At 30.2% G+C, this 13,164-nt stretch overlaps 1 protein-coding gene across 4 annotated transcripts in view; it reads left to right on the top strand.

Moving 5' to 3' along the window:
- The window catches only part of LOC107438937 (fatty-acid amide hydrolase 2), a 75,438-nt gene that overhangs the window by 27,359 nt on the left and 34,915 nt on the right, over positions 1 to 13,164 (top strand). For 2 of the 4 annotated variants that reach the window (XM_087164108.1, XM_087164110.1), the window contains exon 8: positions 216 to 834. The exons of 1 other annotated variant lie outside the window; for it this stretch is intronic. In XM_087164108.1, coding sequence (XP_087020234.1) covers positions 216 to 803 — 588 coding nt within the window. In that variant the 3' untranslated portion in view covers positions 804 to 834. Of the gene's footprint in view, positions 1 to 215; positions 835 to 6,071; positions 6,340 to 13,164 lie in introns of those variants that run through there. One more of the 4 variants, XM_043053438.3, reaches the window with a different exon arrangement.

Here is a 13,164-nt window from a genome sequence, read left to right as displayed (position 1 = left end):
TAATTTACTATATTAATAAGCATAATAATCTACCACCACTTTTCATTAGATAAACATTACATCTTTTTTATTTTCTGATAATATTTATCATCCACGAAAGTAAAGAAAGAAAACAGGAGATTGTCGATCACCTTCTAGTAAATTTAAATAAATATAAGTTTGAAAAACATTATTTCATTTCTTAAGCTTTTCATATCTTCAAACTTTTTTTTCAGGCTGCTGATTTCTTCGAGGAAAGATTTGGCACCAAAGCCATTCCACTGACACTCAACGAGCTCCAAAATTCTTTCCAATTGTGGCAAAGTAAAGTTCTCGAAAAGAATTTAGAGCCTTTCAAGTTAATCTTTGCAAATGAAAATGGACAAGTTCATCTGGGATGGGAGTTTCTGAAAGTGATTTTTCGTCTTTCAAATCACACTTTGCCATGCCTGTTCTACGCCGCTATTGAAAAACGAGATAAGGACCAATTCCATTATGATTGTTTACAGCAGTTTGCCTCACTAAAGCAAAAGTTTTTAGACATTTTTCAAGAAGATTCAATTGTTTTGCTACCTACGCATCCGGAGCCACCGCCTTTCAGTCATTTAACAATCCCAAAATTCAATAATATTGGCTACACAGCCATATTTAATGTCTTAGGATTTCCCGTAACTAACATACCTGCAGGCATAAGTGATGGCTTACCCATTGGATTACAGGCAGTCAGTGGACCTTTTAAAGACCATCTAACGATTGCTGCAGCTGTAGAACTTGACAACCTATTCGGAGGATGGAACAGTCCTTGTCCTCTTTCATCTAAATAATAACGCTGCATTCATAAAGTTTTTCCTAGAATGATTGTGATTGAAATTATATTGACTGTTTAAAAAAGCATCATTCGTTGAAACAAATATTTTTTAATATTTTTCCAGAAACTGAAATTACACCGAAGAGCCATTACATTATGACCACCCTTCTAATAACATGTAGGATCACCTTTAAACCTCAAAACTGCTATCACCCGCCGTGGCATTGATTCCACAAGGTGCTGATAGGTGGTCTGAGGTATCTGGTACCAAGCGCTCACCAACTGGTCCTGCAATTCCCTCACATTGCGAGGGGGTAGCGTGACAGCACGAATTTGGTTTTCTAAGTAGGACCACAAATGCTCTATTGGATTAAGGTCAGGTAAATTTGGGGACCAAGGCATGACTTGAAAGTCACTGGAATGTTCCTCGACGATTGAACCTATATGAAATTGTGCATTATCCTGTTGGTAAACACCATCCCCCGCAGGAAAAACTGTTGCCATGAATGGGTGAACCTGATCTGCAACTATGTTCAAGTAGCTTACAGACCTCAGGGATAGTTCGATGAGGATTATGGGTCCTAATGTGCCCCATGAAAATATTGTTCCTGGGCGAGAAACCATGAAAACCTGGGCGAGCCCATTGTTATAGATGGAGGGTGGTCATAATGTAATGGCTCTTCGGTGTATTTTCCTCTCTGCGCATTATGAACCCTCATCGTTTACAAATTTCATAACGTTAGCTATACAAGCAATATTCAATATCCTAGGATTTATCATACTAGCACTATCAGTAATAGCTCATCCATTGCATCACAAGCAATTAGCAGGACATTGAACGACTATTTAACGATTTCTGCTGATGTAGAGTTTGTCAAGCTGTTAATATAGATGAATCAACTCCTGCCTTTTCTAAATCAAAAATTTATGTACAATCATGAAATGTTATCTAAATTGATTAGGATTAATGAATAATATTATGGTTGTTTGAAATGAGATGATACACTGAACCAAAGATTTTTAAATATTGTTTTGGCGACGCATTTGTTTTGCAAACCATGAACATTTCATAAAATTCTGACACCAAAAACCACTACAAGCAACTTTCAGTGATTAATATCATAAATTTCAAACATACCTGACAAGCATACTTCTTGACAAACATATTCGATGAGAACGAAATTGAATGCTGGCAAGGTATCTTTTAAGGATCATCTAAAGATAATTCTTGCTTCAACAACGAAGATGCTGTTAGAAAGATTCGCCATTGTTTTTTTTCAATAAAATAACTGCTGTATCATCTAGTTGACTGATCTCAAATTACTTAAAATAATATATGGCATATACTTTTGCATTGTATTTAACTGTACAAGAGTGTTTATATTGTATTTGATTGTACAAGACTCTCTATATTGTATTTGACGTACAAGACTGTTTATATTGTACTTGACTGTGTGTTATTTTATTTTATAACCGGTGCTGACAAGTCGACCCAATTCTGAGTTTATTACTATCAGTGTTTAACTTTGTGGCCTTGAACTTTTAAACCCATCCCAGAAGGCACGGGAAGTCCTAAATAAAGTATTGGGACAAACTAGTCTACCTTTCTTATGGAATTAACCCCCATTTGCATCACATGGGAAGGAAAGCTTTGAAAACCTCCCTAAGTTAGCCCGATGACAAGAGGATTCTAACCCTTGATCTGTCTACAACCGAGGATGTATTTAGATCAGTACTGTGGTCGGTGCGAGCCAGGAGTAAATTCAGATCAACCAACTGCCGCTGGGACGCAACAACCCACTTTTAACTGTAACTTGTCAGAACTTAATTTGTCCTATTATAGGAACTCCAATCCTAATTAAATGCGATATATACCAAAAATGCTTCCTTCTGATACTTTTTTCTCTACTAGCAACTTTTTAAAGAAATACGAAAGCAGATGTAGATCCAAATAAACTTATTCATCATTAAAAATTAAGATAAACGTTAAAAAAAATACTAGATATGTTCAAAATGATGATCAGTAAGCTTTTTGGACAAATTTTTAAAAATCGTCTCCTTACGTCCCTATTGTGTAAAAAGATCTCGATACTTTTTTAGATTATTTCAATAAATGTATGTGAAAAGTGTTGTTTCGATCGTTTAATAACATTAATTTTTTTGCTACATTTTACCCATAAATATTTATGTAAAGAAATTGATTAATCTACTTTATGAAGTCAATAACTTTTTAATGATGTCTTAGTATTGTACTGTTATCTAGAGGGGATTCAGGACACTTGAAAAGTATAACAGTGAAAAACAATTTGATGTAGAATGTGTGGGATATGTGATGTTCTGGCTATAGTTCGGCTTTTTACTATATTGACCAAAACATTTCAAATCAGCATTCAGCTCAAAGTTTTATTATGGATTATTAGTCGTGGACAGACTTTATAATTCTTAGATAGACTTTTGATAAATTATCATCTATAATAGAGCATATGCTAAAAAAAAATTTCAAAAAAAGCAGCAAGCAGAAAGCAATTAAAAGAGATAAAAACCAATGAAAATTCCCTGTTTATTTACCACTGTATAAATATAAACATGAATGTTAGGGGGGTTTCAGATTTAAACATATATTCCATAAGATATTTTTTTAAATCTGCAAATGTGGTGGTAATCCATAAATGTACTCTTATTTGAGAAAATGAATATTAATTAATTGAGTTCCTACTACGTTCCTACGTTTGTTGGGTGATGTGCCATCCCTGGATAGTATAAGAAATACATCGTCATATGTTTCTTCCGTATTAATGCATATTTTCAATATTTTTATAATGAAGTCTTTAGTGTTTATTGGATTTTTTTGTGTAAATTATATACTGCTGTTGCAAATGTGTGATGTATTATCAATTTTTAATAAAAAAAATAATTTATTTAAATTTCTTGCCGAACTTTGCTTTTTTTTTAAAAAAAAATTAAAGACAAAGGCGTGTGAAAGGAGTAAAGACAAATGATTTGTATACTGCTAAAAAAATAAGCATGTGTGTGACCACCACAATTAATAAAATGTTAAAAGGCAAACACAGATAAATCTATACTAACAATAGGTGAAAAAACGGCTGTTCTTTGTTAAGAGAAGAGAAAAAAAATTTAATTCACGCATGTGACCTAAGAAACCATAAATTTTGATTCGTCATCTTTTTTAACCTACAAATTCTGTTTATATTTTTCTATGAATCCAAATGAGTGTAAAAAATGCAGAAAATATTAACCAACGTAGACCTAAAGAAATATACCAAGTACCGATACCTCAGGAAAATGTTTTTTGCAAGAACTTCATTTATTTAGCTCCATAATTATTCAATAGTGTTCCCACTGATTTGCAAAACGCTCCAAATAGAAGCTCATTCAAACTAAAATTCAAAGAATTTTTATATTCTGTAAACAATAGACTTATAAATATAGAACCGTTAGTGTTGAAATTTAAACTTTGGGTTCAAAGGGCAATTTCAACCACTGATCTGAAAATTAATCAGTTCAAAAAGAACGTTAGATAAACAATTTTTGCATATGTTTAGCATTAGATTTCTTTTACGAATTAATCATTTTGAAGATAATATCAGTGAAGTTTTCCAACTGCTTACAGCTCTGAGCAATCGTAACTGAAAACAAAATTAATCTTTATCTAGAATACAAAATATTGAATTTTTCTTTTCAATCCCATTTGCATTCCATTTGCATGAAAGTACCACCTCAAAGTTAAAACTTCAAGATGAATGAGGAAAAGGCTGCAAGTGGCCTCAGACACACAGATAAATTTTGATGATGATGATTATGCTGTCACTTGGCAAGGCTTTTTAACCTCTTAACTTTACAATTATCTCGGGCTTTTAATTTAAGGGCTTGCAAAATTTCAAAAATAAACAGTAGTCAGAAAATTTCAGTGTTTCATACCTTAACACTTTTTTCAAATAATTTGAAGAAGTTGGCAACCTTAAATGTCCACCATTTTTTTAATAATGTCAGTTTTCTTTTTTGCTACAAAACGCAGGGATACCAACTGCACCGCTTTCTGCTACTAATAAATTAAAAGTAAATTAAATATTAAAACTCTTAAAATCAGGATAATTAATGCTTTCTTTTTAAAGAAGACGATGCGAGATTACTGCAATAAATTTGCATTTCATATAATACTTTGAATATTTGATATACTTAAAATAAACAATACTAAAACTAACTTAAATTTCGTTTCCCCTGGAGAATAATTTTTTTACAAAGCTGAGAAGGTTAACTTCTCTGAAAATGTTGCATTAACGCTTCCTTGACGGGAAAAGGATAAGCTAGAAATTTCTCAGATTATCTTGCTTATATGTAAGCATAACCTAGCATTAAAATAACTTGGGCCCTCATTTGGCCAATATTCATGAATCTTGACTCAATAAAGGTTCAAAGGGCCGTTATTTTTTTGATATTGGCTCTTTATAGAATTTTCCAATTCATCCTATATTTTTCAGCCACTTTACAACCAATATCGTTCTTTTATGGAATTGCAAAATTCACCCGATATTTTATATCCATTATTTAGCCACTATGGGTTCTATATTGACCAATATTGGCCCTATATAGGCCATCTTAGGACCAGTATTTAAAAATCCAGCCATCCCAATATTGGTCTCTCGATGGTCTTATTATTATACTCGATTGGTCTTATTATAGGACCCATATTGAGCTAATTTTAAGCCTAACTAGGGCCAAAGTAAAATTGTTGCTAGGTTAGTTATCCTAATATATAAGTAATAGATTTTATCATGTGAAAATACTAATTTACTTTAAAATATACTAAGAAATAAAACTATACTTAAAATTAAAATAACTGATGGTAATTTCAATATAATAATTTTTAACATTCCCTGGAAAACAATCTTTATTAATCATTTTATTGGAAATATATTTCAAAATCAAGGACATATTCATACCGCATCGAAGTACACAAACTAGCAGCTGATTATGTTTAAGATTGCAATAAACAATTACCGACTCATGATGACATTAAGTTATCATTGGACCAAGAAAGAGATTTCGTTCTTTAGTTACTTTATTAATATTTTTTTTAAAAAAGAAGATGGAGAAACGTTTCATAAAAAAAAGAAACAAAAAGAATGTAGGACAGAGGTCACAGTGATTATGGGATCTACAGACATCACGTGTTCTGTGTCAAAACTTTGTTTTTTATAAAACGCTTGAAAAAAAAGAACATTTTTAACATTTATTGAAGCGTATTTATTGAGTTGAATGAAATAACCGAAGGATCGACAACAAAGTGGCGAAATAATAAACCAATTGGGAATAAAACACTTATTATGATTGCTTTTATTTGATTTGTTGCTATTTTTGGCTCAGAAAAATGTGCGTGTCCTATTTCTTTGTCAAATAAAAATCTCAAACATAACCACCAGTATCAGCTAGGTCACATCGATGACAAGTGGTGCAGAAAAACACGCTGAAAAAATTATCTTCTAAGATTTCTTCTATTTAGGATTTTATTCCCTACTGGGAAAAACATGTCGGTAAGTGTGAATAATTTTATTTTTGAAATATTTATTAATCTCAAACAATTGAATTATTTTAGAAAAAAACTTGTTTTATGGAAATAATTCTGGATGTTAGAGAAATTAAAATTAATACATGCCGTATGAACACTGTTTTGGAAATTAGGCAAATCTATAGGCTTTGTATTCAAAACTGACAAATTACAACCAATTAATGTTCGAATTCAAACTTCAGGACAGGACTGAAAGTTCTGTTCTATTCTGTTTAGTCTAGCTGGGCTCCTGAGGCCAATAATGGCCCACTAGGGATTGAAAGTGTATATCATGTATAGATGAAAAAGTGGAAAAGATGGAAAAGAGTCAAAACTGGTAACAAATAAATGTAATTTTTAGCTTTCTTTCAGGAATAATAAAATATCCATCACTGCCAAACTTTTTAAATGGATACAATTTATATATTGAATTGCATCTTCCCCATGAAACAATTAATAGTAATGAATTGTTTAATGTTAAGAATAGATTTACTCCTCCAAAAAATTATCGATTATTGAAGCAGTTCTACTACTAGTGTTTTCTCTTTTCCGTCTCGCTTACAGGCCCGCTTCAGGATTCAGCACCAGGAAAATGTTAAGAAGTGGTAGTAATATTAAGAGAAAAAGTTTTATTTTAACCTGTTACTAAGTCCCAAACTAGTTTAACTCTTTGCACCGTTGGGAAGCAGGTGTCACCACAAAGTAATTAAAAAATTTTAAATCTTATCTTTTTGCGTCACATTCCTTCATGAATATTTTTATTGTATAAAAATTAATGAATAATATATTTTAAATAGTTTAGTGCATTGTTTTCCAACCGAAAATGCTATTTACTGGTACGAAGAAGGGATCAATATTAGGTATACTTTTTTTTTGTAAAAAGAAGTACGCAGCTAAGCTTTCTTTCCTGTCTAATATATTTTCCCTCATAAATGAACTAAATCGAAGCCTACAAGGCAAAAATAATAGCCGCTCTCAACTTATAGAATAAGATTGATGCTTTCAAGTAAAAAAAATTCAAGTTTTGTATACAAGAGAACAACTTTGAGATATTTTCTTCTTTCTGTGATTTTATAAATGCTGTATTCCTTAATATGAAATTTTGGAGTGTAATTTTGGAGCACTTAAATGAACTTACTATGACTTTAATCATCCTCCAGAAGAGGATGTGCTTGTAAGGAATTTTTGATTAACAAATCATGCGTTGAAAACAAAATAACAATATTACTACCACAAAAGAACTTAATTTATTGCATATGAAGATCAATATTATCAACAATATAACAATTGTTTTTTTTTTTAATGTAACAGTATTGCAAAATAACAATTTTACTACCATAAAGGAAAAATTATATTTATTATTAATTCACTATAAATGTAGCTCAATGTTATCAACAATATAACAATTGTAATCAACAATAATCAATCCATCAATGTTATCAACAATATAACAATTGTTATTTTATGATAATACAATATTACAAAATAACAATCTTACAACCACAAAGGAATTTAATTCAATACAAATGAAAATAGTTCAGTATTAATTGTATTAGAATTTGAAGATAGTATTAACTATCTTCATATTTAGGATAAAAATCACAATTCAATAGTATAAATATTAAACATATATCATTTCCAGATGGAAAAAAAAGTGATAAAAATCTTAATTGATTTTCATGAAAATGGGACATTCTTTTATGTATTTTTTTTAATTTATTTATGCAAAACTACGATTAATCTTACTACCTCAAAAGAATTTTGTTCATTACAAATGAAAATAATTCAATATTAATTGTATTAGAATTTTAAGATAGTATTAAACTATCTTCAGATTTTGATTAAAAATCACAATTCAATAGTATAAACATTATACAGGTATGACTTCTGGATAAAAAAAAATTATAAGAGAATGTCCCCATCTTTATTAAAAATCAATTAAGAATTTTCATCGCTTTTTCTTAATTTATTTATGAAAAACTAAATTTTCGATTACGAGTGTTATTAAAACAAAACATCGAAATTAACCTAATCTTGTGCTGCTTTACGTGTAGCCATAACGGATAACACGTTAGTCAGCAACAAGCCAGAACAGCAATCACATTAAATTTAGTTATTTATTTTTTGATTGTTATTCTTATTATTTATTTTTTGATTGTTCTTTGTTATTTCCATTTTTATATATTTCGTATTTACTTGCATTATTTTGCTACCTACTAGACGTGATTGCATAAATTGGTTTCGCTATTATGTTACTTAAATAACAAAATTAATATTTGTGTATTAGAATTAATATAAATTTTATTTATATTTATATAGTTTCAGTTCAAAAATTTTTTCATATTTAAGAGAGTATATGAATGATCAAAAACAAACAGGTCAAAAATTTCTTAATTACCAAATTTTTTCATACGTAAAAAATATGTTTATAGTCCAAATTACTCACGTTGCCGGTCTGCGATAAAGCACTGAAATATTTTAAAGATCTTTCGAGTAAATCGAGTTGAGAAACACGTGTAAAGTACGTGTGGGGTAAATATCTGTAAAAGTACAATGGTAGAATGGGTATTACAATGGGTAAATATCTGTAAGAAAAATATCTAAATTCTAGAGTATACAGATTTAAAATTTTAACTCTTAAGGGAACGCTAATACTCTCACATTCTTTATGAAAAAAATTGATACTAGTTATTAATTTATCAGTATATCTGCGTACAAATTCCTTATTATTTGGTTCTAAAGCAAATTACAACCTTGAATGTAATTTTTCATCGAAATATTTATATTTCCCTCATTTTATTTAGATATTAAATCACTTGTGTTCATCTTAAACGCACGGATAATTTTTAAATAAAAAAGCGCTTCAATGCTGAGATTTATTTAAAAAAAACGTATTTTCATAATATGTTAATAATCTAAACATTTATTAAACCCTGCAGGGTTGAGAGCTTCTTAAATCTAAGTGTCATTAAGTACCACAAGTTATCAATGATATTTCTTCCTTAACAGAAAGAAATATCGCTGAAAAAAATTTGCTCTATGCAAGTGTGTGCTACAACTTTTTTTTCATTAAAACGTTAATTGTCAGAAAAGTTCACATAAAATTTGACTATTTTAAAATGTAATGCAATATAAAAAAATAAAAATAAGGAAACTTTGGTTCATAACTAATTGTGGACCAGCTGAGGTAAGTGAAATTTTTCGAATTAACATCAAATTATTTATTGACCCATTAACCATGGCTTCCAATTCTTTTGAATTTTCCTGAGAAAAAATTTTTTACTCACAAAAAAATAGCATTTCTAATCATGCCTATTCCATTGATTCCATTTAAAAAGTTTAAAATTTAGAATTGTTCTAACCACCTTAACACATAAATAAATTAACGATGCGCATAAATGTACGATATTCATACGATAGTGTGTTTTATAGCCCTGATAAAATATAAACAAATATATGATTATAACTGTAAAACGATTCTTACAGTGACTCGTTCTGGTACAGAGTAGCCAGTCTGGCTACACCAATTCAACAAATATGACGAATCAATAGAAATGTGCACTAATTGCTATTAAACGTTTAGCAAACACTGTTCTTTAAACATTAAAGCGTGAAAAAGACATAGTCCTTCAGTGACAACGTCACTTAGGTAGCTTCGTTCCGTCTTTAATTTTATTTTTTGGAGATGATCCTCATTCCAACATCTTCTCTTATCTCAAGGACATAGGTTTCTATTCATTAATCTAGTTTTTCAACTGCATTTAAATTGTTATTCATAAACCTAGTTTCAGGGGTGATATAGCCACAACTGGGTCTTGCGCCAATAACTCCAAACTAACTAATAAACTAATGTCCTCCCTGGCTAAAACTTTCAAACGAAATTTACTGGAAAAGGTAAACACTTGGAAAAATCGTACTTGAGAAGTTCAAAGTTGACAAATATGCCTCACCTGTCGAAGGGCTGCAAGTTTATCTGTTCGTACTGGTATGAAAAGTATGTTTGCTAAAAAAAATCTGGGTTCAAGGGTTAAAATTCGTTTTGTTTTTCTTCGTATTAGCTAGCACTAAAAAAAAGAGGACGAAAATTGCATTTGCAATAATTTCAGGAAGAGGAAATGAAATTTGAATTATTCTTCCATATATGGTTCAGTCTATTTCAGAAAGATATAATGAATTGATAATTACTAAATAACATAAATGACGATGAGTTTAATGTAGTTTTCAAGTAAGATTTGGTCACTAATACACTCAAAAATTCCTATCAATTTTATCAAAAACTTATAACCAGTTTTTACTTTGGCTTTTTCCATTCGGTTTAGTAATGAAATAAAAACGGTATTAAATAGGTTTATTATTTCATGCGTTATTGTCATATCTTCCAACATTTGAAGTTTGTTAAAAATACTTTTTCCGCGGTAGTAAACTAAAGCAGAATCTTTTAAAGCACATAGAATATTAAAAAAAAAAATACTTTTTCAGAATCTCTGATTTTGCTCCTTCACTCGGTACCTGGTTTCGTTTGTAGACCTATTACCATTCATCATGGGTTTTTAACATTGTAGTGGGCTTAGGCATGGTTAGAATGCAAAAAGTAGTAAAGGGACATTTTGCCACTAAGCACTTAAGTGAAGTCTTTACTTATTCCGTATCCTGCAGAGACTTATAACGCTACAGAAGTATGCTGTTCTGGGTTGTATTCTGATATCTTCTGCTAACTTATCAAATTGGAATGTATTTAAAGCCAGGCTTCGCTGCAACAATATTTTAGTGTAAAAGTTGTTAGAATTTAATTTGGCTATATGTTGATGAAGATAATCAATTTTTAGATCGCGATGTATGTTATCTTTCTTAGTCAACTTCTACAGAACCTTATTCCGATATCTTGCCAATTTTTTAATCAGAACAGGGAATATATTGCACCAGGAAGACGAAGCGTATATTAGTATTGATCATGTCAAAGACAAAAAATATTTCTCATTTTCACTCCAAATTGGATCTGGACAGAATATAAATGCTGCAACATGTGCTTCACCTTTAATTCTGGAGACGTGATCATCCCACATAAATTTGGAGCTCAGGGCGAGCAGTAATTAGGTTACTTTGTTAACAGAGGGGATTGTATCATTTCATAGCACCAGCTAGCAACCTAGCTGTATTTTTTCCCTATTTTTTCGAATGGCATGACGAATAATTGTGATTTCTAAGCATTAACTCGAAATTTCCTATTTAAGCACCAGACTTCGATGCTCTAAATGTTTCCTATAATTTTTTGGATGACAATATTGGGGACTTTTCGATTCGATAATTATACCAGTGCGATCAGCGTAATGCGCGATTACACTGTTGAAATCATCTCTATCTATAGGAAGATCCAATGTTAAGAGGATATAAAGAGTAGAACCTGGTATACTTCATTAAGGTCCCCCCGATAAAATATATATGTTTTTAATATATCTTATTATTATTTGAAAACTCAATCTGCTTTACCTTCCCAATTTAATATTTAGAGAATAAATCCCTCGCTGAGATTCTCAAATAGAAATAATTTAAAAGATTGAATTGCTGAAGACTGAAGTTATCGCTATTTTCGTAGTCTGTGAGCTATTTCTCTCACATTTTTTTTTCTAAGGACGCTGTTGAGATTACTCTAAGGTCAAAGTATCAAGCTGTTCTAAAGCTAAAATGATAAGTAACAGAATAAATATCCGTTTGGTTTAGATATAATATATACTACAACTTTTTTCATAATGGGACTTTTCACATAACATTTTTGGTAAAGAATTAATCGCTAAAAATATTTAATTGATAAGTCCACTGGTTACAGCTAAAAAAATTTCATCTACTAAATCTTCAGAACAAAAACATAAAAAAATTACGATATTAACCTTTGACTTTTCGTATTTGACGTCACAATTTCAAAAAATAAGATTTAAAAAAATTCCATTTTTAACTTTCATATGGACCTGACTTTAATAAAACGGTTGCTTTTTTCACCTTGAAAAAAAGCTTGAAGTAAATGTAGAAGTTTATTTATAGGATATTTATTGTAATTTTATGTTACGTAATGATAATCATTTCTCAAACATTGCTTCTGTTTTCTGCATGGGGGATGCATGTATTTCTGAAAAGGCAGCAATAAAAAATTCACTTTAAAGAGAAGAAACAAACGAAGGTTCTAATTGATGCTTTTCATGCATTTAATGATATAAGCTTCTTAAGACGTGGAGTGTTTTTTAAAGAGGAAGGTATAATTAGGTTTCTTCATATTAGATACTTTCACTTAAGTCTTCATTAAAAATGTATAGCATTAATTGCCTCTATTTTTAAATTGTTGTAATAAATATTGTTGTAATTTGTACCTTATATTTAGTGCTGATAACATATTAATTCATTCTATTTATCGGACCACTTTTTTTCTACATCTCAGCTTAAGACACTGTGTTTTGCATACAGTATGGTTATAACTGAAGTTACTTAAACAAAGAGTTAGTATTCGTTGAGATTTATGTCGTTAAAACTTAGTATATTCTATGTATGGATCATGAGATAAAAAATCTGCAATAAAAATAAAGTTAAAATTACGACCACCAAGTGAACCAAAAAAACACGTATACAAAATTTAAAAAAAGTTTTAGACTTAAAACTTTATTTAATCAAAATATATGCACTTCTATAATTTTAATAAAAACACTCTCACAGAATATTAAAAAAAAATCGAGAGACTTATTTGATCAAACCACATGCATTTTGATAACTCATCTACTTGTATAATATTCCCAAATAATGGGTTTATGGGTTCAACCAAATGATG

The sequence above is a fragment of the Parasteatoda tepidariorum genome, chromosome 5 (assembly GCF_982258835.1).
Source record: "Parasteatoda tepidariorum strain Cologne lab strain chromosome 5, Ptep-v5.0, whole genome shotgun sequence".
NCBI classification, from domain to species: Eukaryota; Metazoa; Arthropoda; class Arachnida; order Araneae; family Theridiidae; genus Parasteatoda; species Parasteatoda tepidariorum.
Note: the sequence above shows the minus strand (reverse complement) of the source record. Positions and strands in the feature narration are given on the sequence as shown.